General features: G+C 40.1%; 1 protein-coding gene across 5 annotated transcripts in view; it reads right to left on the reverse strand.

The window, feature by feature from the left end:
• The window catches only part of DTNA (dystrobrevin alpha), a 356259-nt gene that overhangs the window by 125182 nt on the left and 204029 nt on the right, over positions 1-27048 (reverse strand). For all 5 annotated transcript variants that reach the window (XM_032595369.1, XM_032595370.1, XM_032595372.1 and 2 more), the window contains one exon: positions 2305-2372. In XM_032595369.1, coding sequence (XP_032451260.1) covers positions 2305-2371 — 67 coding nt within the window. In that variant the 5' untranslated portion in view covers position 2372. The remainder of the gene's footprint in view (positions 1-2304; positions 2373-27048) is intronic.

Below are 27048 nucleotides of genomic sequence, written 5' to 3' on the forward strand. Positions count from 1 at the left end.
TGTGATAGTCTTGACTGCATTGCAATAGTCTTGAATTAAGTCTTCCCTGCCTTAACACCTTCACATGCAATTTTTCTTTGGCATTTGTAATTTCCGAAACAAAAATCTCTTTGGCACTTTCTTTTGCTGTTTAAAAAATAATTATTTCTAGAAAATATTCAGCTGACCAGATTTACAATTTCCTCCTTCTTTTTTAGCTCCCTCACGGATTCTTGGAGGAACTTACTTTCCAAGGCCTGAGGTCAGTCTTCCCTGTTAATAGCTTCCTTGTCTTTGTTTGCAGTCCCTCAGAGAGAGTTGCTGGGGTAACCCATATTATTTTTCAACTATTTCACACATTCTCAGTGAGATCACCTTTCTCTTTTGTATGACAATCTATCTATCGAAATCAATTCTTCCCTTTGAAATCAGCCAGTTGTCTTATCTGGCAGAATCTTGCTGTGGACATGTCCTACTTAGTGTTGGTCTAAATATAATGCTCACGAAAGCATTGTTAAGGTCAGATATGTTTACCTGTTTTTGGCCAACATCTGAGTCTATTATTTAGCATACTCAAGGAAAAAAGATACATCTTTGTGTGGCTTGCTTAACAATTCTGATCACTTATCAGGAGAACTCATAAAATGATTTAAGGGGTGCCTGGGTGGCTCAGTCAGTGAAGCACCTGACTCTTGGTTTTGGCTCAGGTCATGCGTTGAGCTCTGCGCTGACAGTGAGGAGTCTGCTTGGCGTTCTCTTTCTCCCTCTCTCTCTCTCTGTCCGTGCCCCACTCACACTGTCTCTCTCAGAATAAATAAATAAGCTTAAAAAATAAAAAAAAATGATTTAATAAAGTGCACGATGCATGACAACCTTGAGAAGTTTCTATGAAAAGATAAAGTTACAATTTGGGAACGAATGCAGTTTTCCTGTCTCTCTCACTTGAAAAACTTAGAGCTTTTCTGTTTCTGTGGCTGCAAAACTTATGTCCATCATCCTTTGATTCAGACAACTTTAACACGGAAGACATTTGTGACATATGTATTTGTGCCAGGAATTGCCCCAGGTAGAATTGCCCCAGGAGGAACTGTGACAGGGGACTTAAACTTACATGAGTATTTACAAAAGCATCAAATAAGCACATTTTTAGAATTCTTGCAGTGTGTTGGCTGGTAACAAGGATATTCAAAGCTTTCCTCCAAGGCTTTAGCGGTTCGTTATGTTAAATTTTAATATAGTTTTCTTTTTCTGACAAACCACTGGCCCATAATGTATGTGGCTCCTGACTTTCAGTCTAAGAATCTATGGTGTGGAAGGACACCTGTGTTGCTTTGCATTTTGTGTAGATGAGCAGCAATAATTAGGTTCCTTCCTCTGTTAGATTTGCATCAACAAAGGTCACAACTCCAGGTGACCGGCCATGCCAGAAGTGAATATACAGGACCAAATATGGCCTAGGAAATTGGAAGGTCATGGCTGCAATTCTCTCAGGCACTTCAGACGTGTCTCTGAAAGTGGAAAAAAGCAAGGAGCATGATTGAGATTTCTCACATCAATTTTAATTTTCTTTCCTTTTTGTTAGTTCTGATGCGGTCTCAGTGCCTCCAGATTATTGGGAAATGATAAAGGAAAATATGAATCTTATTATCTGGGACTTTCCTTTATCTGCTCCCGACCCTCATTCTTGCCAAATCAGTTCCAATCTTCAGTGGAAACCTAATTTTGTCTAGAGCCTTCTCAGAGAGAAAGGCTTACAACTCATGTCTGCTCATCCTTATTCCCTGTGCAGGGAAGGAGAGATAAAAAGACAATAAGGGAATTGTACTTTTTTCTTTATAAAATGTAATTTGAGGTGGGTGCCCCCACCATGTCAAGTTCTCTTTTTTCCAACATGGACATGTGCTATCATATTGCAGTTAAGACGTTCAATAATTCGTCTCACGAATTATATCTAGTGCCTACAATATGCCAGATGCTGTGATAATGAGGGGGCATGAACACAGACTTTAAAATTTTGTGGACTGTATTAATGCCAACACTAAATAGTGGTTATCACGTGTCTGTGTGTGGGTATACACGCGTTCGGCTCAACGAAACTTTCTCCTTCATAGAAAACATACACTCCAGTAATACATTATGATGATTCACTGACTAGTTTAACTCTTACCTGATAGGAAGCAAAAATGCCTAAATGTACATTTTATACAAAGAATTTAGGGTTTTAAGGACAAGCACAAGTGCCATAAGGATTAAATGGTTATTTCCAGTCTTTCTGTGAGGATTCAATGGAAACTACGTGGTGTTCCTTAAAAATTCCATACTTACTCATCTCTGCAAACAGCTGTCTTCTTTCTGCCATGGTATTTCCTCTTTTCCCACTATCTTCAATCATTCTATGAGACAAAATGGTTATAACGTTATTACCCTCCTGTTAATGAGGCAAACAACCATTTCTATGTAAACACACTTGCTATAGTTATGCCACACACACAAACTATTTAAAACTGTGTATTTAAAAAGTATAGCTTTACTTTCACCAATTTAAATTGCCACGCATATTTTTCCATACGCGATGTTGTTGTAATTGTTGGAGGGGTATAAAATGTTTATTTGCTAACATAAAAATAACCACAATAGCAGATGACCTTGTGCAAAACTGAATACAACCATCTGCCATCTGTTAGGTGACTCATTTCACATATAGTTTCTCTTTCAGTTTTGGGAATCCCTACGAAGAATATAGAACAGATATTATGGATTCCATTCGACAAATGATGAGATTGAGAGTCTCAAAGTGAATGGCGTAGACATTTGGACTCCAGACCAGTTTGCCTTCCGCCATATTCTGCAGGAGGTTGTCCCCATGCACCTCAAATCTCAGTTTACAAGGAGGTCATTTTCCAAATATTGATCTCCCATTTGAGTGTTTGGAACCTGCAACAGTTTTTCTGTACATAATAATTTCATGCAAGGTGGTTAGGTTCACATCTCTCTACTTAACCATACCACTGTCTGCAGTAACCATTTAAAAAGTACTAGGAAAATGCCAACAGTTAAGACACACAATAAAAAAATATTTAAAAATTAAAATTTGACTTGAGGAAAAAGAAGATAATGAGAAAAGTTAATGGAAATGTTGTTTAGCCCAATAGACTTTAGAGGACTTTGGGCTAAATAGTAAAGGTTTTATAGGTTGGTGGAGTTGATTTTTTATTATACTGAAACTTTTAAAAACTAAAGTTTCCTCTCTCATACACTCAATGAATATACACATATACTAACATGTTTTGATTCTCAGGCATGGTAAACAGAAGGCACAGCTGATCTTTTTGCCTCCCTTTAATGGACCCTGCTCTTTCTCTGTCTATGCTATTTTTTGGTCTGGATTTCTCTCTCTCTGTGCCTAGCTAATCTGCAATAACCCATCAGCTCTTGGTTTAGGTGGGTCTTGCTCTGAAATTCTTCCTAACTCTCTATGATTGGCTGGGTTTGGTGCCTTTCCTCTGAACCTCCACAGCCTGCTTGCTATCCCTTTTTTCTCAATGCTGAAAATTCACTTGATAAATCTTTATTGAGTGCCTTCTGTACTTCAGGAATCACATTAAGTTCTGGGTATACAGTGATCAAGTCAGACAGAGTTCCTGTCCCTCAAGTGTTTACACTCTAGTGGGGGGGCGGGGATACAAAAGCATAGAGGCAATGAAACCACAAAGAAGTAATTATAGGCATAGAAGTGGATAGATAGGTGAGTGTGAGAGCCACTGACTACCTGAGGGTAAATTTAACAGAACTAGGTTGTAGAAGATGGCTCAAAAGATAATGGGGCTGTGCACAAATAACTCACCCGAGAGTAAAAGAAAATATTAGTGGTGACAACCAAAGTGATGTCAGTCAAACTGGTCAAACAGCCTCACCAGCTGTTTCTATGACGGAAGGGTTATTTGCCTACTGCCAGGAAGGGAAAGAAGGACATGGAACAGCCTTGGTTTACAGAGTTAAGGGAGGAGCGTGCTCCCATTCGTGATGGGTGATGATGTAACCGGGGTCTGGCCTAAATACTAATTGGAAAAGAGTGGAGTTATTAATGAAGTGTCTTCAATTTGGTAAAAATTCACTGCTGAACACAGGCACTTTCTTTTGATGATTTTAAATATGCAAGTATGGTGGATATATAGAGATCTGGAGAAAGACACACCCTTCCTGATTCATATAACCCCATCTCCTTTACTCCAGAGGAAGTGGGTAGATAATAATCTTACACTCACAAAATAGTCTGGATACAGCTTCCAATCTTTATTTCAAGAGCTTAGAAGCCGAACCGGAGCAATAGAGAGACAGGGGATAGAACCAACGATACGTTCCTGCATCTGTCTGTATGTTGAAATGAGATGAAAAGAACCTTTAAAAATAAATCACAAAGAATGGCAGGCTGGAAAGTTCTGATGGAAAATATGGGGGAAAGGAAGACTAGGCACCAAACTCACAGTGCTTACTTCCTGAATCCCGCCATCGGTACTGTTTGCGACATCTCTTTCCTAATTAGCTTTTTGTGTCTCTCTGTAAGGCCTTTGAAGGCAGTAACTTCAAAAATTCTAAATCCTTCACAGTGCTTAGCAAAATCCAACCAGTAAATGATAGGTCCAGTTAGTATTTTTGAAAAAAAAAAAAAAAGAATGGAACAAAAATAGAGGAAAAACAGTAAGAGCTAAGTTTGCTCTCCATGAAACAGACCTTCACCTATATTTCCCAAAAGCGACTCACAGAAGAGTTCAGTTCAGATTACTCTGGTTTCAGAAATTATTTGAAATGAGAGAAATTAATTTGCATCTATTAGGACCTAGGGCCATACACTGTAAAGCAAAATCTTATCTGAGGAAATAGAAGTTGCAAATAGATGTAGACTACACTGGTGTCACCTTTTGGTCTGTTCATCATCATTCTGTGATTAATTAACTCGTAAAAGAACCATCATTAGTTACATAATAGGAATTAATTCTCACTTGGAAGTAAAATGCTTACCCTATGAGGACAAGAAGCAGAAACTCAGTAGTGTGAAATAACGGAAAGCGTGGAATATAATTAAAAATGTAAAAAGAAAGTAACACATCTCTCAATTGACCCCTAAAGTTTCCTGGGAAGCAGCACCATTAGATCAAATTGAGAATACACGCTTCCTACCCATTGACCACAGTCATCACGGGAACAAGGGGAGGCCTGCTAGTTTATAGCTTACAGGGATGCCACAGAGGGACTTATGGACAGTCAGCTTATGAATCAAATAGGCAAGGACCACCACCGTGCTCCTTAGTTTCCAATTTAACTCCGATCAGTGGGCCTTGAGATACACAATGCTTGACTTTAGAAAGAAAGAAAAGCAAAACTTTCGGTGGGGGCAAGAGGAGGTGTTTTTACAGAGAGCTATCTTGCTTCTGCAATTGTCAGGAAGCTCGGCTTTTCATGAATTTAGTGTATCAACAGCTGCCCAAAGTCATATGGAGGAGATGAAGGGGAAAAGAACCCATCTGTGACAATACAAATGTCACAAGGTGTGTGGCTCACCAACACGCCTAATTTGGTGAGTTTCTGTTACTCCTGCATGTAGACAAGATGCTTGCAACCTTAGAATTTACCAGATTACATAAATGTCAAAACAGCAAAAGGAACTAACAGGTGATGAATAAGTGATGAGCCCCATTAAGACATTTCCTTTACTAAGGTTCGGTCCCATGAATTATACAGAGTATGTGTTGTTTTCACTTCTGAGAAGCTATCCATTTCATTTACTTAAGAAATATTTATAAGGTAGCTATAATTTGTCAGATACTCTGCTCGTTTCTCAAGATCCAAAGATGAATAAGACATGATCCTCGCTTTTAAGAAGCTCACGGTTTAGAAGAAGAAACAGATTATTCCAAATGATAATTGTAATTTGGTGTAATATGTAAAATAATGAAAATATGTATTACTAAAGATAGTAGTTTATTTCTGGGAACTCTGAAGGAAGCATCAAAGGGTGACTCTGGAACAGAGTTTTAAAGGAAAATCAAGAATTTTCCAGATAGAAATAAGTGGAGAAAGGGTAATCAGAGTTAGAGGCAATCCGGGAAAAAAAAAAAAAAACCACGGAGCTTTAACAAGAGTACAGTGTGTGAGAACTGGGAATAATTCAGTATTGGTGAGTGCAAGTGTGAGCAGAGATGCCAGAACGGGCATCAGATTACAAGGTCTATTCTTCATGTCGAGACAGAGCAGGGCTTTCCTGTAGAAGACTGGATGCTACCCAAGGTTAAGTAGGGAACTGATGTGTACACATTTAGATTGTGGCAAGATGACTCCAGCGTACTGAGCGGAGGAGAGATCAGTTAGGTAGGGGGGCTAAGGAATGGGAGCGCATGATTAAGGGAAGAGTCCAGTTCACCGGATACTTGCGTGATTCGGAAGCAAGGATATGACGTCTTACGCTCAAGGACTGATTTGAGCGTCAGGGCAGATGCGATGGGGCTTAGTGATTTGCAGTCCACATGAAGAACAGTGGAGGACAGGAGCTCAGCCTTTGCTCTCCCACCCCACTTCACACAGTCGAGGAAACAATCTGCAACAGCAATGACTTCACAGAAAGGGAGTTCGCCAACTCACCCTCTTCCAGCATTGCCAACAAAAGGGGGCTACAAAACCAGACAGGGAGGGCTCCTGCTCTCTGCCCCTCTTTCTGGGGGAGGGATGAAATAACAGTAGAAGAGGTGGGAGCCAGCAAGAAGCAAAGAATAAATCACAATACAGGGCACAGTGTTAGAAGACACGTGAGTTACATCTTGGCATCGTGAGAATAAGTTCACATTGAAGTATCACATTCTTGGGTTGCTTCCTTCATGACACTTCTTTAATCCAACATCACCCATACCAAACACACTATTACACATGACAGAAGTTTCAAATGTAAAATCTTAAACTGGTGGTGTCTTACATTTGTATAACTTTCTAAAGATTATAAAATGTTTCTCCCTATAACCTTGTGCGGAGCTTGGGGATATATTATTATTCCCAAGTTACAGCTGAAGAACTTGAGACCCAGGCAGGTAAAAAGCATTACCCCAAAACACATTTTTTTTTCTGGCAGGGGAAGAAAACTAACCCATTTTTTCTTGCTTTTAAGTTTTAAATCCCTAACCTAGTATGAATTCCAATCACCAGTACTCTTTCTCCAGCTGCCACTGTTCAATACAAATTAAGACTTCCTGACACTGGTAAACTGAAAATACGTTGATAGAACTTGGGGATTAAGAGGCCAAAAGGAGATGGAGGGGAGAGGCCCACGGCTCTCTCGAACTTCAGGAGAAATTCATGCCTTTGTGTGCTACTCCCTAACGGAATCCTCCTATTCTAAAACATCGTCATACCGGAAATAATCATGGAGATGGAAATGAATCCCAGCGTCCAGATTGATGTAAACCCAGACACATATAAATGCACCACGTCACCCACAGGTTCACACTCTCACGTTTTAAACCCACAAAGGCCGATGATGTTTTTAGAAACGTCTGGCTCTGCTTTGTCTCTGCTCCACTAGAGCAAACACTGAAGACGTGCAGACCTTGTGTTTAGTATGACGAGACTGTTTCCATGCTTTATTTTCCTCTGCTTTGCTCCAGGTGGATGGCAGAAGGGCGCTGGGTTCAGCAATCACCACCCGCTGCAATCCCTGAAGTTAATAACTGCAGTGAAGGCCATTTCAAGCTCCTTTCCTCCTCTAATTGATTTATTGGTGGCATATAAATGCCTGTTTCCATTTCTGTTAATGAAAGAGGCCTCTGATAGGACTTTCGCAGATTTACATTCTCGTCCTAATCTTTGGCAATATAATAAAAAAAGTATTCAGAGCTCCTTCCTGAGGCAAAGTATAATTGCACTTGCTTTTACTTCCCAGTCCTTTATCAAGATGAGCCCCTGAAAGTAGGGAAATGCTGTTACTAAAATAAATGGCTATAATGGGTTTCAGATTTCTTTTACTTTGAATGTCATCTTTTGGAACTTGGGTTTTGTGTTTGCGGGGTGATAGGTATGAGCTCACTATTTTAGTATAAGCACCAGCTGGATGCGTTATCAGGTATTTGATCTCTCTTCAAAATTACCCACTTTCAGAGTTCTCAGCTGTGGCTGCCCATCACATTAGCCTGGGGACCTTGTAAAAATGCAAATACCCAGACCTACCAAAAATCTGGGGTTGGAGCCCAGTGTTTATGTTTTTAAAAGCACTATAGGTGCTCCTGATACACAGCCAGGTTTGAGCTAGAAATAGCATAACAGTTGAGGGGTGCCTGGGTGGCTCAGTCGGTTGAGTGTCCGACTCTTGGGTTTCAGCTCAGGTGGAGATCTCGGGGGTTTTGTGACATCGAGTCCCGCATCCGGCTATGCGCTGACCATATGGAGCCTGCTTGGGATTTTCCCTCTCTCTCTCTGCTCCTCCCCCCTGCTCATGCTCTCTCTCTCAAAATAAATAAATAAATTAAAAAAATAAGTAAAATAAATCAATAAATAAAATAAAAATCAATCAATAAATAAAAATCAATAAAAAATAAATTTATGTTAAATAAATAATGTTAAAGAAGTAAATAAAATAAATAAATAAATAAAAATAATGTTATGCTATTTGCATAACATTAGGTTGGAGTTCTTCCGTTGCTTTGTAATATGTTTCTCCTGTTTGTAAGACTCACTTTAAACTGTACTTTGAGCCCAGGGAGAAGAGAATTAATTCTTTGGGGAATGTAAATATACATGAACATTTACGTACAATGATATGGGTACCTAATGAGGCAAACTTTAAGAAATAGAAGAATGCCATTAAAAAGTAGAGAAAACCATTTTTATTCTGGAAAGAACTACTCTCAGCAGTACTGTCAAGTCAGGAAGGGACCTGCTGTTCTGGGGGAAGCGTGTACCAGACGTTTAAGGACATTTGGTTTTGTTTGGTTTTGTTTGCTTTCGTTTGGCTTGGGAAGAGTCTAGGACTCCTGCTCATTAGCAGCCGCGATCACCCGCACCTCCCCCTTCTTATTAGCAAGGGCTTGAAGATTGCAGAGCAAAGCTGGGAGCAACCTGGAAAGGGTAAAGAGGAGCCTTTTGGAAGGATGATGATCAAAATATGAACTCTGTAATGTGGGGATCGAAGTTATTAGGATGCTTCTGAAGGACTGGAGAGCCCCGTCTAGGAGCTCCATTAATAGGACCTCTCTTCATTTAAAAGGACCTCTCCTGGGGTGTCTGGGTGGCTCAGTCAGTTAAGCAGCCGACTTAGGCTCAGGTCACGATCTTGTGGTTCATGAGTTTGAGCCTTGTGTCGGGCTCTCTGATGTCAGTGAGGAGCCCACTTTGGATCCTCTGTCTCCCCTACTCTCATCCCCACTTGGGCACATTCTCTCTCCCTCTCAAAAGTAAATAAACATTAAAAAAGAAAGGACCTCTCCAAAGGGAAAAAGACTATACGAGGGGGGCTGTCTATACTGATGCTTCCAACACTGCATGAGGACCTAAGATTTTTCAGAGAACCACCTTTTTTATTCAATATGATGTGACTTTGAGACAATTGTGTGTGCATGCATGTGTGTGTGTGCGTGTGTGCATCTATACTTCTCAGGAGGTATGTTATGTGTATAGGCCACTTGGTCAGGGTGGAGCTATGGTTGTCTCTGACCCTGGAGAGAGAGGTTTCTTTGTCCCCCTACTGGGACTGCTGAATTCTTAACTTCTGGGGGATGGGTTTTAGGAAATGACTACCTTCTACTCATTTTGGAACTTCTCAATTCAGTGTAAGATGTCATTGTTCATGAACACAGGCCCGTTTCTTTTTCCTACATATCTAATATACGAAAACAAATCAATGAAAAGTTCCCCCCCAGAAGTAGAAGACTATTTTTCGTTAATCTTGTAATAGGAAAACCCTATTTTATAACTACATTTTGTGCCCCACTTATTATAGTGAGATTACACTGTATATATACATAGACACTTATAAAAGTGAAATCTTTTGAAAAACTTTAAGATTGTAATTCCAAGTTTTGTTCAAGTGACTGAGTTAACTTCACCATCTCAATAAAGAGGCTCCAAAATGACAGAATGTATTAGCTGATTAAGGAGTGCAATGTTGTCCAGTCCCTAGTTTAAGGTTTAGATCCTTTTAATGATTTGATAAAAGGACCCTTGCCCCACCAAAATGTTATGTATGTACACGAATATACAAATAAAGGAATTAATAGTTGCTTACGTGGGCAGGTTTAGAGGAAGAAGGCCAGGAGTTGGTGAGGATCAAAGGTAGCTTTGTTTTATAGGGAGTACCAACTGTTAGTGAAAGGGAGAAGCCAGTCACAGTAGGCGATCTGCAAAGCAACTGCCCAGAGAGAGGGCAAGAAGGCTCGTGGGGGGCCTCTTGAGGTCAGGCAAACAGGAAAGACATCGAGCACAAGGCAGTGATGGGCTTCTCACGTGGTAGCAGCCTGCACGCCTGGGTGTACACACTTAATATTCACGTGTCAGGCAGAAACTCGCATCCGAGAAACCCAAAGTGCTTTAGGACATTATGGCGTGACTCTTGGTGCTTAAAAGGATTCTAACTCACCTTTGTCTCGAAAGAAATTATAAACGAGTAGTAGAAAGTTGATAGGTCCCCCCTTGTCCAATTCTAATGCGCTAGGGGGGAAAAACTGAAGCACCTACTGACGATGGGTCAGTTGTTATCTGGATTTCTAGGACTCACTTCCAGGAGAAGAACTGGGAGAAGCGAAGTGAGAATAAGAGTAGGACATGGCATTGAGCATGGAGATATAGGCCAGGGAGACTTGTGTGCTTTAAAATGGCCTTTTTTAGATTTTTTGGGGTTAGGGAGTGTTACGTGTGGAGGAGAGGTAGAAAAGACAGAGCCAGATAAGGAAATTGTTTTCTGCAACAGGACAAGAAAATCAAACTTTCTCTGGGAGAAGAAATGGTAGTAATAAGAATAATTGCCACAACACTACTTAAAATCATTACCATCTTACAAAAAGGCTTGCCCTGTCCCAGCATTATGTAGGTCTTTCCTCATTATGCTCTTAAAAAAACAGCATTGATATTGTTATTCCCCATTTACCGACGTGGACACTGAACTTCAGAGAAACTAAGTAATTGTCTAATTGTCCAAACCAGATATGTCTGACTACAGAGCCCACCAGGCTTCTTAAGAAAGACCAAAATGGCATTGTATGAAGTAAGACTCAAGCGAACTTCTCCTTTTTTCCTGGGGATGGTGTTGATGGGACATTCCCACACATACACACACTGAACTAGGCTGAAGCATCACTGAAGACGCACATGAGCGGATGCCAAGGGGAGCTGGGCAGCATGGAGTTAAGGGGCTGCTCAATACCACGATTTCGTGAAGGAAACAGACCTACAAGTCATAAAGCTCGTGGGTTTTCTGCATTCCCTTTCATGTCCTTCTACTTCTCCTCTATTCCCTCTTTCTTGGATCTAGCCTCCTCGTCTTGCCCTTTTCTTTTCCTTTCCTTAACTCTGTTCCTTTATCCACTTCCTTCATTTCTATGTATCTTAGGGGATCTGACTCAAACCAACAAAGTAGAGAAGTTTGAGAAAGAAAGACCAAGCAAGTATAGTGGGAAAAGAGAAAAAAGAATGTTATATGGTGGGTAAGTTCTGCGGATCTGATGTGCAGCATGGTGACCGTGGTAAGTAATGATGTATTTTAGGCTTGGACTTTGCTAAGAGGGTAAATCTTAAGCTTTCTCATAAAAAATAAAAAGTAACTACTTGACATGATGCGTGTGTTAATTAACTTGCTTGTGGGAGTCATTTCAAAATGTACAGACATATCAAATCATGTTGTACACTTCACATATATTACAGTTTTATTTGTCAATTACACCTCAATAAAGCTGGGGAAATTAAGTTTATGCCCTTAAAATGCAAATTTCCCTGGGAGAATCAGGAAGTTCACCTTAGTGTAATTAATTTGGTTGGTTTCCCCTAATATCTGGCTGAAACAAACTCACTGAGGACACAGCACTTTTGATTGACCGGGAAAAGGAAATAACAACTCTCGGGTGCTTTCTGGGAAGGTCAGGTTTGAATGATATGCTCCAGAAGCCACATGAGGAAATTGTCTTTTGAGATAAAGATGATGGGAGGGCAAATGGAAGGAGAGGGCTAAGATAGGCAGGTGGGAGGATGTCAGTGTGGCCATTACTATCTTTTTACAGATTCAGAACCAGTAACAAAGCGTGAAAAGAACACAGGGTTCCGATTACAGTCCACGAAGGATATGAAAAGATGAGAGTGTCTGCTAAGTTATTTTTAAACCCCCTTCCTCCTTACTAATTCTTCTGTACGTCTCTCAAAATTTATCTGTGCCAGAACAAATAATTTTTAAAGGGCAAATCTTACATTTAACAAATTTTCAGTCTAGTAAAATTAGTGTCCGTAAAAAGGAGAATGGAGGCCAACCCATAGTTAAATATTAAATAAATTCGTATCATGATATTCTTTCCTTTGTCTCCTCAAATTCTCTCAGTAGAGAATATCTCAGGCTGATACAATATAAAACAGCCCAGAAAATGGCATTGACATTGTAGGGACTCTGATGATGGCTATCCAGAAAATCACAGCCAAGTATATGGGGTTAATATATGCACATGCCAAAATTAAATAGGCCACAAAGAAAAGAAACAGGCCGACTGGATGCGCTGCCAGAAGTTATGTGCTGTAAGATCCCCAGCAGTAAACAATGGCATTCTGCACACCAAGGTCCTTTCCCTGAGACGAAGGCTGACTGGCATGACAGGAGTGCAGAATGGAAAGAGAAGAAACAGAGGCAGCCCTTATTTCTTGCCTCTGGGTCTGTTTCTATGAATTATGAGCCTCTTAGTTACGTCCCTTCCTTTGAAGAGAACTTGTCTGAGATTAAGGAATGACTGGAAGAAATCTCTGTTTTTTGAGAGAACCATGGCTCTAAGTTGGTGGCTGCCAAGAATTCTAGTGGGGAGGAATAGCTGGTGGGAAGGCGCCTTCTTTTTCAGTCCTGAATCACACAGGCCCTCTGGATCATTCTGTTGAGGTAGAGGCATGAATGCCTGGGTTATGTAGCAGGAAGGGACTAGGAGATTCATTCACTGAGAATGATAACAATAATAGTTAACATGTATTAAATGCTTACGATGCGTGGTAGGCTCTGAATTATAAGCATTTCACACGCATTATCCTATGTATTTCTTACTCTAATTCTGAGATAGCTCATATTATACTACCCTGTTTTGTGGAGGAGAAAACCAAGGCTGAAGAGGTAGACAGAATAATGGCCTCCCAAGAATGCACACATCCGAATCTCCAGGATTTGTGATTATGTTTCCTGACACGGCAAAAAGGACTTTTGCAGATGTGATTACATTAAGCATTTTGAGATGGGGAGAGTATCCTGGCTTAGGTGGGTGGGTCCAATGTAATTATGAGTCCTTCTGAAGGAAAGAGATACGTTGAGAATGGAGGTAGGACCCACAAGCCAAGGAATGCAGGTGGCCCCTGGAAGCTGGAAAAGGAAAGAAAATGAACTCTCCTCTAGAACTTACAGAATGAAAGCAACCTTGCCAATACCCTGATTTTAGCACAGTCAGACCCATGCTGGACTTCTGGGCCTCCAGAACTGAAAGGTAATACATTGGTGTTGTTTTAAACCCCTAAATGTGTGATAATTTGTTACAGCAGCAATAGGACACTCATACAGCTTGAAAGATTAAGGAACTCCCTCCAAATCACATTGTTGGTAGCCACAGAACCAGGACTGGCACTTTACAAGTCTCTCCAGAGGCTCTCTACGTAACCAATTATGCTGCGCGACCAAGCTATGCCTCCTTAGGCTCTGCAAGCTCCCAAATACCATTCATTCACTTATGGAGACCTCCTGTGTCACTTCTTAATGTCCATGAGTTTATCTAATCCTCAGATCTGGAGGTGTTATCATTTCTATTTTACAGATGAGAAAAGTGAGGCTGCAAGATTTCTTAAGAGCTAAAATGTACACCTAGGTCAGTCTACCGGACTTTCATCCCAGGTGTTTTAGCTTCTTCACCCAACTGCCATATACATTTGACCAACATTTAGTTGGCATCTGTTAAACACCAGCATGAAACATAAACTTGACTTTGAGCACTGTGTCCCTCAGTAATTTTTGAACGAATCTAGATGGTTCTATAGGAGTAAATATATCAACTACGATCTAGGAATATTCCACCCCAGAGGGCAGGTGGCAGAATCTTTGGACACAAAGTTATCACTGACACAAGCCCTTTCAATCTCAGCAGCTTAATGATTAGAATTAATTAGGCTACACTCTGATCCTATCTATATCAACACATTTAATTAGCTCTGACTGATTAATTAATACAGCCAAATTTAATAGAGGTAAATCTAGTAAAGAATATTTTCAGATTATTCAGATATGAGATCACACATCTGACTATCACAATAGATGAATCATTTGGAACCCCAATCTACCACATACCAAAAATCATCTGGATGGAAGAATACACTGTTTCTAATAGATACAATATTCTGAAACATAGAAGTTGCTAGCTAACCAAAGGGTCTGGAAATGAGGTGCCTGCTGCAGGGAACTTTATGATCTCCAAAAGCCTTTCCCATGATCAACTACATTAACTCAATTAAAAGATCACATCCTTTTATTATGTTATGTTACTTTTACCATAATATAAAGGACAAAGTGATACACAATACGATTATGTAGAAAACGGATCTGCCTAGAGAACCAGAAAACAAAGCTAATTATTGAATCATAATCTCCCAAGTTAACTGGTAAATGGAACAAATAAAACATACACACGCACACACAACGTGTTTCTCTGATTCAGTGGTCCCCACACTTCAAACTACCCCACTTCCACAGACACGCCTCTAGAAACTCACAGGGATGCAAAGTAAGAGCTGTAGCACCTGGACACAACATTTTTAGCCAATGCGGACATGCTTTTGAGATTGTAAAAGTCATCCTTTTCATGCATCACTCTGTGTCTGCTCTGGGAATCTGTGAATACTGAAAGCAAGTGTTCCAGATTCACGCTTCAGTGTCTGCATTTATGGAAACAAGTGTCCCTGGACATCGTGAGAACATAACAAAGGGTATTAAGACTCAGCACCCAGACTGAACGAGCAGTTCCTTTTTAAATACAGGCTTTTGCAGAGGGACACTCAAGCCATTTCCTGCCGCTGCTGGCCACACAGACTAAGCGCCCACCATTTCACTGTCATTTAATGCACCGGAGCAGTGATGCATTTAATAGCACGTTAGTGACTTCAAAGACTTAATGAGTCTAAACTACTACCTGGAAATGATTAGGTACTGAGAGAAATAACTACTGAAAAACTGTTCTCTAAAAGCTCCAAAAAACTGTCGAAAGGGATTCTGGGACTTCGGCGGTTTGCTGTACGTGACCAAGAGTATCCTTTGAGCTCGCATAGTGGAGACATCCATCAGAGAGGCTCCTTTCCAGCCGTGAGCTGTCGTATTATCAGGCTTGAACATGAATCAGTCTTGTCTCTTACACAGTTACATCAAGTCAAGGCATTTCAAATAAAATACAGAGCCGGCATAACATTTCAGAGGCAATAAAAAAAGGTTTATCAATAAAGGAGTCAGACCAAGAAGCTCCTCATCATTATCTCCCCATTTGTAATATGTCTGTAATACTGTTTTCGAACTCCATGGTGTCACTTGGTGAGAACAAAGACACTCAGAAATCAAGTGATAGGTTTAGGGCTGCACAATGAAGTAGCAAAATCAAAAATTTTAAATTCTTGGGTCCTGGTTCGAGATGCTTTTCAGTATATAACATTGTATAATACTGCCTTCCTGAGTCAATGACACTTTTCCTCTTTTCTGATTTACAGATCTATTTCTTGGAGCCAGTGCCTCTCGTGTCAAACGCTCTGGAGAACTTTTATCAAGAAATGAGTATGGGGTGTTAGGGATGGGTGTGGGGGGCTAAAGAATGAGAACCTTGGAGTTCACAAGTGATTGTTATAATCATAAGGGCCTGCAGGAGTCTTTTCAAGAGAGCAAGTCATTGCCCTGTGGACCCATATGCCTGAAAATGTTTTAAACTTGAGTTATTGTTCTCCAAGGTCCATTAATAGTCTGCAAAGCAGCCAAGCTAATGAGACCTTGAAATGACAGTTTTTTAAAGTTTGGAGTGCCTTTGTTCATCCAAACTCTAGCATTATGCCAATGTTTCATGGAGGTGTTAGGGGGAAGACTAGTTGTGATAGTCAAAATAGAAACAGACTAAACCTCTCACCTCCAAGCAAAAAGAAAAAAAAATGATGGTCATTTTTAGTTTTTAAATATGTCCCTTAACAGTATGACCGGTGTGCTTATTTTTAATATAGAGCCTGCTTATATCCTAATCACACAGAGTCAGAGTCAGGTGTTTTTTAGTTTAAAAAGTTCAAGCTAATTATGTGGTTTTTTTCTCTGCCGAAGTTGTCAAGAGTCATTTGCAATATGCTTTTGGAAACTTTCTCTAGCGTAACATTCAGTGCTAATCCTCCATTAACGTGGTGTTCACGGCTCTGGGCTCTCAGAACCAGGACCCTCCAAGAACTGTGAACTCTGCATGAGATTCTAGATATACGGGGTGAGGGAAAGAGGCATTCCTATTAGACTGGCATTTCTTATCGTCAAATGCTCTCCTCTTACAGACACAGTAGACTCCTTATAGTAGAGGGAAGGGGTGCATCAGACCAGGACAGCAGATAGGAGAGAATAAGAGGTCAAGGTGCAGGAAAAGGGAACAGGAGGCAGAGGAGCTAAGGAGGGTGAGGTGTCCAGGCTGGGCTTGGTTTCCTCGGCAATCTGCATTGTTAGTAAACCACATGAATGGCAAACAACCCATGTGGACACCTTTGTTTTGAAAGAAGTAGACCTACTACGTTGTTGAATTTCTGAAGTCCCTGGGATCCTCTCACTAGCAGAGGCTTTTTTGTGGGTTCCTTTCTTGGGTTAGATGTCATGCTTTATTATGGTTGTGTATCACAACGTATCATTGTGATTACATGAGCTCATTTAATAGCCATACCTATTGTGTCTAATGGCCTTCACAGTAAACTAAGATGCATTTTGAAGAACAGTAAGTACATGCAGGATGGACTTCCCACCACCTTTAATTTAAAGTCCAGATCCTTACAATGGATTTGTAGGTCCTGAGCAATCTGGCTCCTGGGTTAATCCTTGGTCCACATTACTCTGTTCATTCACTGCACTGCAGTTCCACGTGCCTCGGGGCCTTCTCTTCCTTAGCCTGGAATATTACCTTTTCCTTTCCCTGCGTAAATCCCAAACCCCCATGAGCCCCAAACCTGGCTAGCTCCCATTAGCATCACTACCCGAGGGCAGCCTTTCCTAATTTCCCTAATACACTCAAGCTGTATGCTTTCCTAATGCCTTCGTCATTTACTTTTATAACAGTTATCACAATTACAGTCATAAAACACTTTATGGAATTGGTTTTTGGGGTCTGTATCACTCAGAAGACTGTCCGTTTCACGAAAGGCATGCAGCGTCTCAATGATGTTCATTAGCACCACTCGTGCCTAGAAGGAATGAATGAAGTCAAGGAGGATGATTATACTGGCTGCAGGCCATTCAGGTGGTTTCCACTGTACAGAGGAGGAAAAGCGGAGCCATTGGAAGATTTCTGCGCACAAGAGTTTAAAAATGCAAGCAGTAATGACAGAATATTCATCTGACAGGATGAACTGGAGAAGCAAGGAGATGAAAACGATTTGGAAGATCAGACTTGGAAAGGCTGGTGGTCGCACTCAGAGGTAGAGAGCTTTTCCTCTCTCAGAACAGCCGCTGATTGTATATCCTGTTAAGAGGGAGGACCATTCCGTAGATGGCTCAGTTGTTGCTAAGAGAAACTACTCAGAAATAAAATGAGAGAAATCGTTCACTTTTACTCTTATGGCTTCAAATATATTTTTAAGAAATGAGGAGATAGGGTAAAGGAGAACAGACAATCTCAGGAGGAATAAGTAAGATTTCACCTAAATAAGTGAAGTTTCACGATCATTGCACAGAATAATTTTGCGCACTTATATACCATTTTAACTTTTAAACCATAGGCTGTCTGTAGAACTTAGATACCTAACAACAACCTTCGTAGGTACAATTTGACTCCCCTCTCCCTCCTGATTATTAGCTAGCTCTTTCTTTGATGATTAAGATACTCTATATACATCAAAAACAAATAGTCTGTTTCAGGTAAGCCCCGAATGGTTAATTTTAGATAACTGTGAATATTTCCAAAGACACCAAATATCCTTCAAATACTGACACTTTCACTGTCCAGCGGTTTGAAAATGAATACAAATGAATTTTTACTACTCCCCAGTTTTAACATCTTTCTGAGCCAAAGAAGATGAGAAGTTGCCTCATCTTCTCATGGCATCTCATGCCCTTCTGGACAAGACTGGGGAATGCAGTACAGTAGGAAGAACGAATTATATGAGCAACAAATAGAGGATTATTCCCCAGATTCTGTCATGTCTAGAACTAGATAGGTTATTTTTTTTTAATTTTTTAAGTTTCTTTGTTTATTTTGAGAGAGACAGAGACAGTGTGAGTGGGGGAGGTGCAGAGAGAGGAGGAGAGAGAGAATCCCAAGCAGGCTCCACCCTGCCAACACAGAGCCTGATGTGGGTCTTAAACTCACAAAACCGACAGATCATGACCTGAGCTGGAACCAAGAGTCGAATGCTTAACCGAGTGAGCCACCAAGGCGCCCCCCAGATAGGTTTTTTTTTTTTAATTTTTAATGGTTATTTATTTTTGAGAGAGAGGGCAAGAGGGCATGAATATGAGTGGGGGAGGGGCAGAAAGAGAGGGAGACACAGAATCTGAAAAATGCTCCAGGCTCTGAGCTGTCAGCACAGAGCCTCATGAGGGGCTTGAACTCATGAACTGCCGCGAGCCTAACAACCTGAGCCTAAATCAGATGCTTAAGGACTGAGCCACCCTCCCGCCAGTCACAAGATAGGTTATTTTTAATGCAGGGTATTGAAGCATAATTTCTAACTCCCTGGCATAGATGCCTTCTGTGTATATTTGTTGTAAGGTTAAATTCTGTATATTGAACACTATTTTTCCATTGATTTCAATTTATAAATGAGTAATAAATAATAGTATGAACAGAAATCGTAAGGTCATAGGAAGTAGTATTTGGGGATTGGGTGGGGTGAACACTCTGTGGTGCAATAATAATAGTAATGATAATAATAATAATAACAATAATAATAATAATAATAATAATAAAGTTAACAGCAAAAAAAATTCAACTCATTTTATGGTATCTCTGTGCTCTTTTTGGCGTATGATGCTTGCCTTGCATTTATGAAATGCCCGGCATATTATAAGGTTGCCAGATTGAGTATGACTCGAATATTGCATAGGACATCCTTACACTGCAAGATTATTAATTGCTCCTGAAATTCAAATTTAATTTCACATCCTGTATTTTATCTGACAGTCCTACTGAAAGAGTGCCCTAGACTCAGAAAAATATTTGTTAGGTGATTTAATTATCTTTCCTTTGGATTATAGAAGAGTCTCTTCCAGGCCGCTGATTTTAATTTTGCCATGGGATCTTTTCTTCAAATCACTTCCTTAACTGGAGCCAAGCATCTGAAAAAAACAACAGTTGCTCTGGAGGGAAAAGAGGGGAAGGAGGGCTGAGCCCAGCCCACTCAGGCTCCCATCCGGCACCACTGTTGAAAATCCATTTATTGAGCTCAGAATCTGCACTGTTAGATGAGGAGGCCCACAGAAGAGGGTGACTGTAGATCCAGTGTCTTTGTTTTGCAAGATACAATCCCTGCACATAAAGGCAACTTCGCAGTACAGGAATGAGTTACACTCCTAAAGTTAATTTACAAGTCTCATTACAGCACATTTTCCTCTTCAGAAAATGCTATCATGTGAAAGTTAGATTATTAGGTGATCCAGCAAGGTAGCTACGAAGTGAAATATCTGCCATGGGAAAATACTAGGGAAAAAAAGCTAGCTATTTCACATAGATTACGGGTAAGATGGGTTTTCCTGAACTAGTCCGAAAGCCTATTGATCATGGTTTGTGTCAGTGAAACAAGGTAGAGGTAGGCAAACAAAGATTCTCTCATCCTTTTTTTAAGCTTTAGGGAGGCTGATAAACGCATTGGAATAGGTAGGAGATGAATCTGGTGGGGAGAGCTGAAAATTCAGAGTAATAAGGGATGAACGGACAAGCCGTGGATCTGCTCATCCTTCCCAAACTCTTCAAGAGCTCACAACACTTGGAGAACATCTTACGTGACTTCACCATCCGTCACCTGCCCTGTCACTTCTTCCTATAAAGTCACTAGCTCTAAAGAAAGAGAAAAATCCTCCATACCTAGTATCTTTCCACTTATTCATTCATCTATTTATTAATGCAACGAAGAGTTAAATATGCAGGCCAGGCACTGTATGAGTCATTGGTGACACAGTGATAAGACAGAAATAGTTTCTGCCCTCAGGAAACTTACAGTTTATGGGGAAGACAGACATGAGAATATGACTGCAAAAATAATTAATTATCATTGTGGTAAGTGAGACCCAGAGAATACAATTACTGCCAACACTGGCTACCTAATACAGAATCATCATTAGCAGCAGCAGCATTTATTATGCATTTACTATGCATAAAGGATTTTTATGTCTTCATATCTAAAATTCATACAAATCTTGGGAAATATCAAGGTATGTATTATAATTATTATTACTTTTTATTTTATTAAAAAAATTTTTTTGAATGTTTATTCATTTCTGAGACAGAGACAGAGCATGAGAGGGGGAGGGGCAGAGAGAGAGAGGGAGACACAGAATCTGAAGCAAGCTCCAGGCTCTGAGCTGTCAGCATAGAGCCCGACATGGGGCTCGAACTCAAAAACCGTGAGATCATGACCTGAGCCGAAGTCAGTCGCTCAACCAACCGACTGAGCCACCCAGGCGCCCCTATTACTTTTTATTTTTATTTTTTTAAGTTTTATTTTTATTTATTTTGAGAGAGAGAGAGAGAGAGAGCATGAGTGGGAGAGGGACAGAGAGAGAGAGAAAGGGAGAATCCCAAGCAGGCTCCACACTGTCAGCGCAGAGCCCAATGTGGGGCTCGAACTCATGAACCGTGAGATCGTGACCTGAGCTGAGTTAGAAGCTTAACTGATTGAGCCACTCAGGCGCCCCTGATTATTATTACTTTTTAAAAAGGATAACGGAAAACTTCTTTTTTTTTCTATTTATAACCTTGACTATTTTTTGAAGATGCCATTGGAAAACCTTTTGTTCTGCAAGCATCTTGATGAATTTTGAGTATGAATGTTTGGAATAAGAACAGAAGAGAGCTAGATTTCTCTGCCTAGCAGGAGGGAAAATATTTGCAGTTCCTAAGAAACAATCTGGAGTCATGTGTGAGGAGTAAAAAAGAAGAGGAAACGTAAGAATGACGTTAGAAAGATGAAAAGGACTGGATGCCCCACCTCCCACCTCCCCCAGTCCTTGCCAAACCCATACCTTCAGTGAAGTTAGTAGATGTGTCAGTTTGAGTGGATTGTTTGTGGACACTGGCAAAGAGGCAGGGTTTCACTTGTAATCTGATAAAGGGGGCAAAGAGAACACAGCTTGCATACTCTTACAGCCAGACACATAATAGGTTAAGGGACAGTAATCCCCGAGAATTCCCAAAGGTTATGGGAAGGGCTTACACTTTCAAATTGGTTCACACCAACTTTATCTGACTCCCTTAAGGGGGGGGGGGGGGTAGGAAGTTCCAGCTGATAACTGAGTTATCCAAATGAGGACATAGGGACTCAGAGGGGTCCCAAAGCTAGTTATTGTGTGAAAATTACATTTGAACCTAAATCTGCCTTAAGGTCTGTACTCTTCCTATTTTGTCAGGCTTCCTCAGTTTTGTCAAGAAAGGCACAAGGGGCCATAAGGTCATATTTCTCACCCCCTATGACTCTAGGGACTTAGCCCCAGACCAACCAAAGTAATGGCTGGCTATTCTCACACGTCGGAATCCCCAGCACTCATGTGGTTCTTTAATGCTTAACATTCCAAGTACTTTTACCTAATGGATGGAATTTTCCTTCTTCTGAATGAAGAACTAAATAGATTGTGCTAAATAAATCCCAAGAGTTTGCGAGTGCTTTTTTACTACAAATCACTCATCCAGCTGTTCCTTCATGGGTATTATCCACTATATGCAGCTTTGCCAAAGCACAGACACTCAGCTGGGGAGCAAATGTAGAACTTGAATTTGCTATACTTGTGGACAGACATCAAGAGCGACGTGTACATCCTGTAGGCTTTGGAAAGAAAACTGGGGACATACTGTCCTGGTTAAAGCAAATGCCTACGTTTATTTTGGGAATTATTTCTTGGAACTGTAAGGAGATGAGTTTTTTCATGCAGAACCAAGGGCAGGAAACAAGAAGGTTAAGGGAACACAAATCCTGGGTTCTTAAAGCTCTACTAAACTTAGCTGGTGTGTGCTGGAGGTTTAATCACTAGGTAGAGTAAATCCTCAGCAGGTATAAATAAACTTAGGTTCCTTTTAGATCATCTGTTTTGATTGGGGAACTGCCAGACCTACAAGGGCCATTTATTCTAGGTGGCCATTTATGTCTCTCCACCTTGCATTTCCCATCTCTTGTCTTTGCATCCTCCTTTAGATGATGTTTACTTGTATGTATGTATTTTTACTGTTTATTTATTTTTCAGAGACAGTGAGACAGAGCACGAGTGGGGAAGGGGCCGAGAGAGAGAGGGAGACACAGAGTACAAAGCAGGGTCCAGGCTCTGAGCTGTTAGCACAGAGCCCGATGTGGGGCTCGAACTCACGATGGTGAGATCATGACCTGAGCCGAAGTTGGACGCTCAACTGTGCCACCCAGGTACCCCAGATGATGTTGACTTTTATATTTCTGAAGAGTACTTAGCATGCTGTTGAAAATACTCTTTGAGTGTCAAATACAGAAGAGACCCAATTTTCTGGGAAAAAGTTTAAAAACTTGAGTGTGGAATTCGTTCAACACATTGGAAGCCCGCATCTGATTTTAGCGTATGGAAAATATCCAACATTTTACCTACCACACCTGCTCTGGTATATTGTTCTCTGTGTTAGTCCTGCTCAGAGCCGTGTTCGCAGAAGGGAGACAGACTGACAGTCACCTAAATGTTTCCTTTTGGAAGGTGAAAGCTTTCGTTGGCCCCCTTGCCTTTTCTCACATGAGGAAACATAAAATGTCTCTGTGCTCCTTGACTGCAGATGAAGCAGCCGTAGAGCGTAAGAAAGACAAACATTTGGGAGAGGGGGTTTGGCTATGGCTTTAAACATACCCTAGTTCGAATCCCCTCACGTCCACATTCTACCTGCACATTTTGGGGCAAATAACTTAAGTTTCTCTTACCCTCAATTTCCTCCTTTGAAATTTCAAGAAGGACATTTACCTTATGCAATTCTGTGAGGACTGAGTGAGGGAATTTTGTCGAATGCCTGGCCCTGGTACCTTCTAGTATCTGTCACTGACATCTGTCACACCGTCCTCCCAATATTCCCTTTCCTCCTTTTCACCTCTAACCCCTCTTGTCATCTATTCCAGTGTTTGCTGTGGGGCTGACTTTGTTTCCCTTCAGACACAGTAGAATGCCCACACCCCCACCCCACCACGGTGACCATTCAGCGCTGTGCATCCAACCCAAGCCAGCCTTTGCCGCTTACTTGCTGGGATCTTGTTTGAGGTACTAAGAAGAATTCCCCGCTGGGGACGCGAAGGGGGGTGGTATGTGATTAGGGGCTGCTGGTGGCCATCCTACCTGCCAGCTGGAAAGCCCCTGTCTGTGGGTGAGTGGGAGACACAGATCTGGTTATGCTGTTTGGGTAGGACTCACGGGAATACAGTTAAGCAGAAACGAGCAGAGCCCGGTAACAAGAAAAGATAGCACTTTGGGGATGTCCTCTGGGTCTCTGGAGTCTAAACAACCATGAAGCCAAGGGTACCTGGGCTCTTTTATTTACATAAACCACTTCCTCCTTTTAAACTCCTTGGAGAGGTATTTCTTGTTCCTGTAGTAGGAAGAGCTTATTCTAATTCCCTTCTGTCCTCATGCATTATTTTTTCTCAAATTAACGAAAGGGCCTTGTTTTTTCCCTTTCTTTCTCAAAACCGTTTTTGCCCTGAGTCCTTACTATTTAGAAAAATGTCAAAGATTATAGAAAAGAAAAATCAAAACCCTGCTATTAATGTTTTGGTTGATATCCTTCTTGCCTCTTTTCCACACGTTCACATTGAGCATTTAATCTCAAATTCTGCCTCTATAATCTAATTTATATCACAGCATTGCGAAAAGTAGCACATATTCACTGACAAAAGCTTAGAAAACACAGGAAAGTAAAGATAGAAAAATTAATGTATTACCATACATTAATCATTACTAACATTTTGTTTTCTTCTATTTTTCTCTACTTTTCAATTTCAATATCAGGATTCGATGACAGATGATATTTTATCATAAAGTATAGTATCTCTCACTAAACACTTTATCATAAGACATTTTAGATGGTTTTCATCATACGACTGTACCATAATTTAATCTATTAAATAATCTACTAAATTTATTAAATTACTTAATTTATCCCTTGCTGGGATTTAGTTGTTTAAAAAATGATTATTTAAAAAAAATTTTTTTTTTTCAACGTTTATTTATTTTTGGGACAGAGAGAGACAGAGCATGAACGGGGGAGGGGCAGAGAGAGAGGGAGACACAGAGTCGGAAACAGGCTCCAGGCTCTGAGCCATCAGCCCAGAGCCCGACGCGGGGCTCGAACTCACGGACCGCGAGATCGTGACCTGGCTGAAGTCGGACGCTTAACCGACTGCGCCACCCAGGCGCCCCTAAAAAATGATTATTTTAAATAACACTGTGATTCATTCCATGCCTGCAAATTTTTGTGTAAAAGTATTTCCATTTTAGATAGCCCTAAAAGCAGAATTACTAAGTCAATGCTCATCAGCATTTTAAGTCAATTAAAAATATTATCAAACTGCTCACCAGAAAATTTGTAGTAAGTTCCATTCCTACTGATAATTTATGAAATAGCTTGATAAACACCCCTTTGGTGGCCACATAGGATTTCTTAGCTATATAGAATGACCTTCACTGTTCATTTTTCTGTTACAAGATATATCCAATTTTTTCACTGCTATAAATAATGCTAAAAAGAAAGATGCCTGTACATAAATATTTGTATCCATCTCACATTATTTCTCCAGGTGATTTCAAAAAGGAAATTGTTATTAAAGGGTGTAGTTATTTTCAAAGTCATCGATACATACTGATATCTGTCAAACTGCTTTCCAGAATTATTGTATTAATTTACACTTCCACCAATAAAGTGTGAGAATGGCTTCCAAACTCACTAGCATGACATGTTGCCACTATCAGAGCCAAACAACTCAACAACAAAATATCTAAAAATATTTGCTACTTTGAAAGGTGTTACAGCAAGGTTTTATTTCTTTGATTAAAAGTGAAGTTTAATATTTTTTTCATGCCTTTTTACTTTCACTTGGTTGTGAGCTACATATTTATGCCCCTTTCTCATCGCGACTCTTAGCATTTTCCTCTGTGGCTTGCAAAAGTTCTTTATATTAAGGCTATTGACCTATTATCTCACCTATGTGGACGAGAGGTGCATTTCATGAATTATTTCTTTTTCACATACACTTTTCAGCACTACGACGCTGGACTTCTCTGACAAGTATACCATCTGTATGTAACATATGCCCTGTCTACACAAGGACACAGCACAGAACATTGGTTAAGATGTAGGGTGCCTTAAACTGGGATAACAGTGTCTCCTTTTTATGACTGTTGTGTAGAGTAACTGATATAGCAAACAGACAGTTTTTGATGCCCTGTCTATAGCAAGTTCTTACCACTGTTAGCTCTTCCTTATATATTTTCCTTGACTATCATTCACCTAGAATTTTGTTAATGACATTTTTTGATGTCAAGAAATTAAAAATGTTAATGTCAAATAAAACTTTTTCCCACTATGAACCTCCATTTTTATACTTATAAGACCCTTTTCTTTTGCAGATCACTCAAAAATCCTCCAGATATTTACTCAAAAGGAAAGAAAAAATATACATATATTTAAATATTTTAACATGAATGTTCACAGTGGCTTTATTTGTAATAGTCAAAAACTGGAAAAAAAATCTCAATGTCTATCAACAGATTAATGGATAAACAATAAACAAACAGCAATAAAAATGAACATATTATTGATTCATGCAATGACATGGTTGAATCTGAAAATAACTATGCTGAGTGAAAGAAACTAGATAAAATGAGTATGCACCATATGATGCCATATACAAAACCCTAGAAAATGCAGACTGATTTATGGTGAGCAAAAGTGGGTCTGTGGTTGCTTGGGGATATGGAGAAGGGGTAAGAGGGCGGCATAACCAAGGGCCATGAGAAAACTTTTGGGGGTGACAGAAATGCTATCTGGATTCTAGAGATGGTTTAAAGATCAAAACATATTAATTTGTACACTGTAAATAATGGTATGCTGTCACTTATATCTCAATAAAGCTGTTTTAAAAATTCTTCTATTTTTTCCCCTAATACTTAAAGTCTGATTTATTGTAACTATTTAAATCTAATCTAGTTGGAATTTATTTTGTAGTACAAATGAAGACCTTTTCCTTTCCCATAAAACTTATTGTATAATAATAATAATAATAGTAATAATTTTCCCTATTGATACGCACTGCCTTGTTTAGCATATACTAATACATATGCTAGTATTTGTTTATACCCCAGGGTTTTCTCTGTATCAACACTCTCTTTAGTTGTAGTTCAACTTAATTATAATTACAGCTTTATAATATATTTAATAGCTAGTAAGCAAAGCTGCCCTTCATCTT

Source organism: Lynx canadensis, chromosome D3 (assembly GCF_007474595.2).
Source record: "Lynx canadensis isolate LIC74 chromosome D3, mLynCan4.pri.v2, whole genome shotgun sequence".
Taxonomy (NCBI): domain Eukaryota; kingdom Metazoa; phylum Chordata; class Mammalia; order Carnivora; family Felidae; genus Lynx; species Lynx canadensis.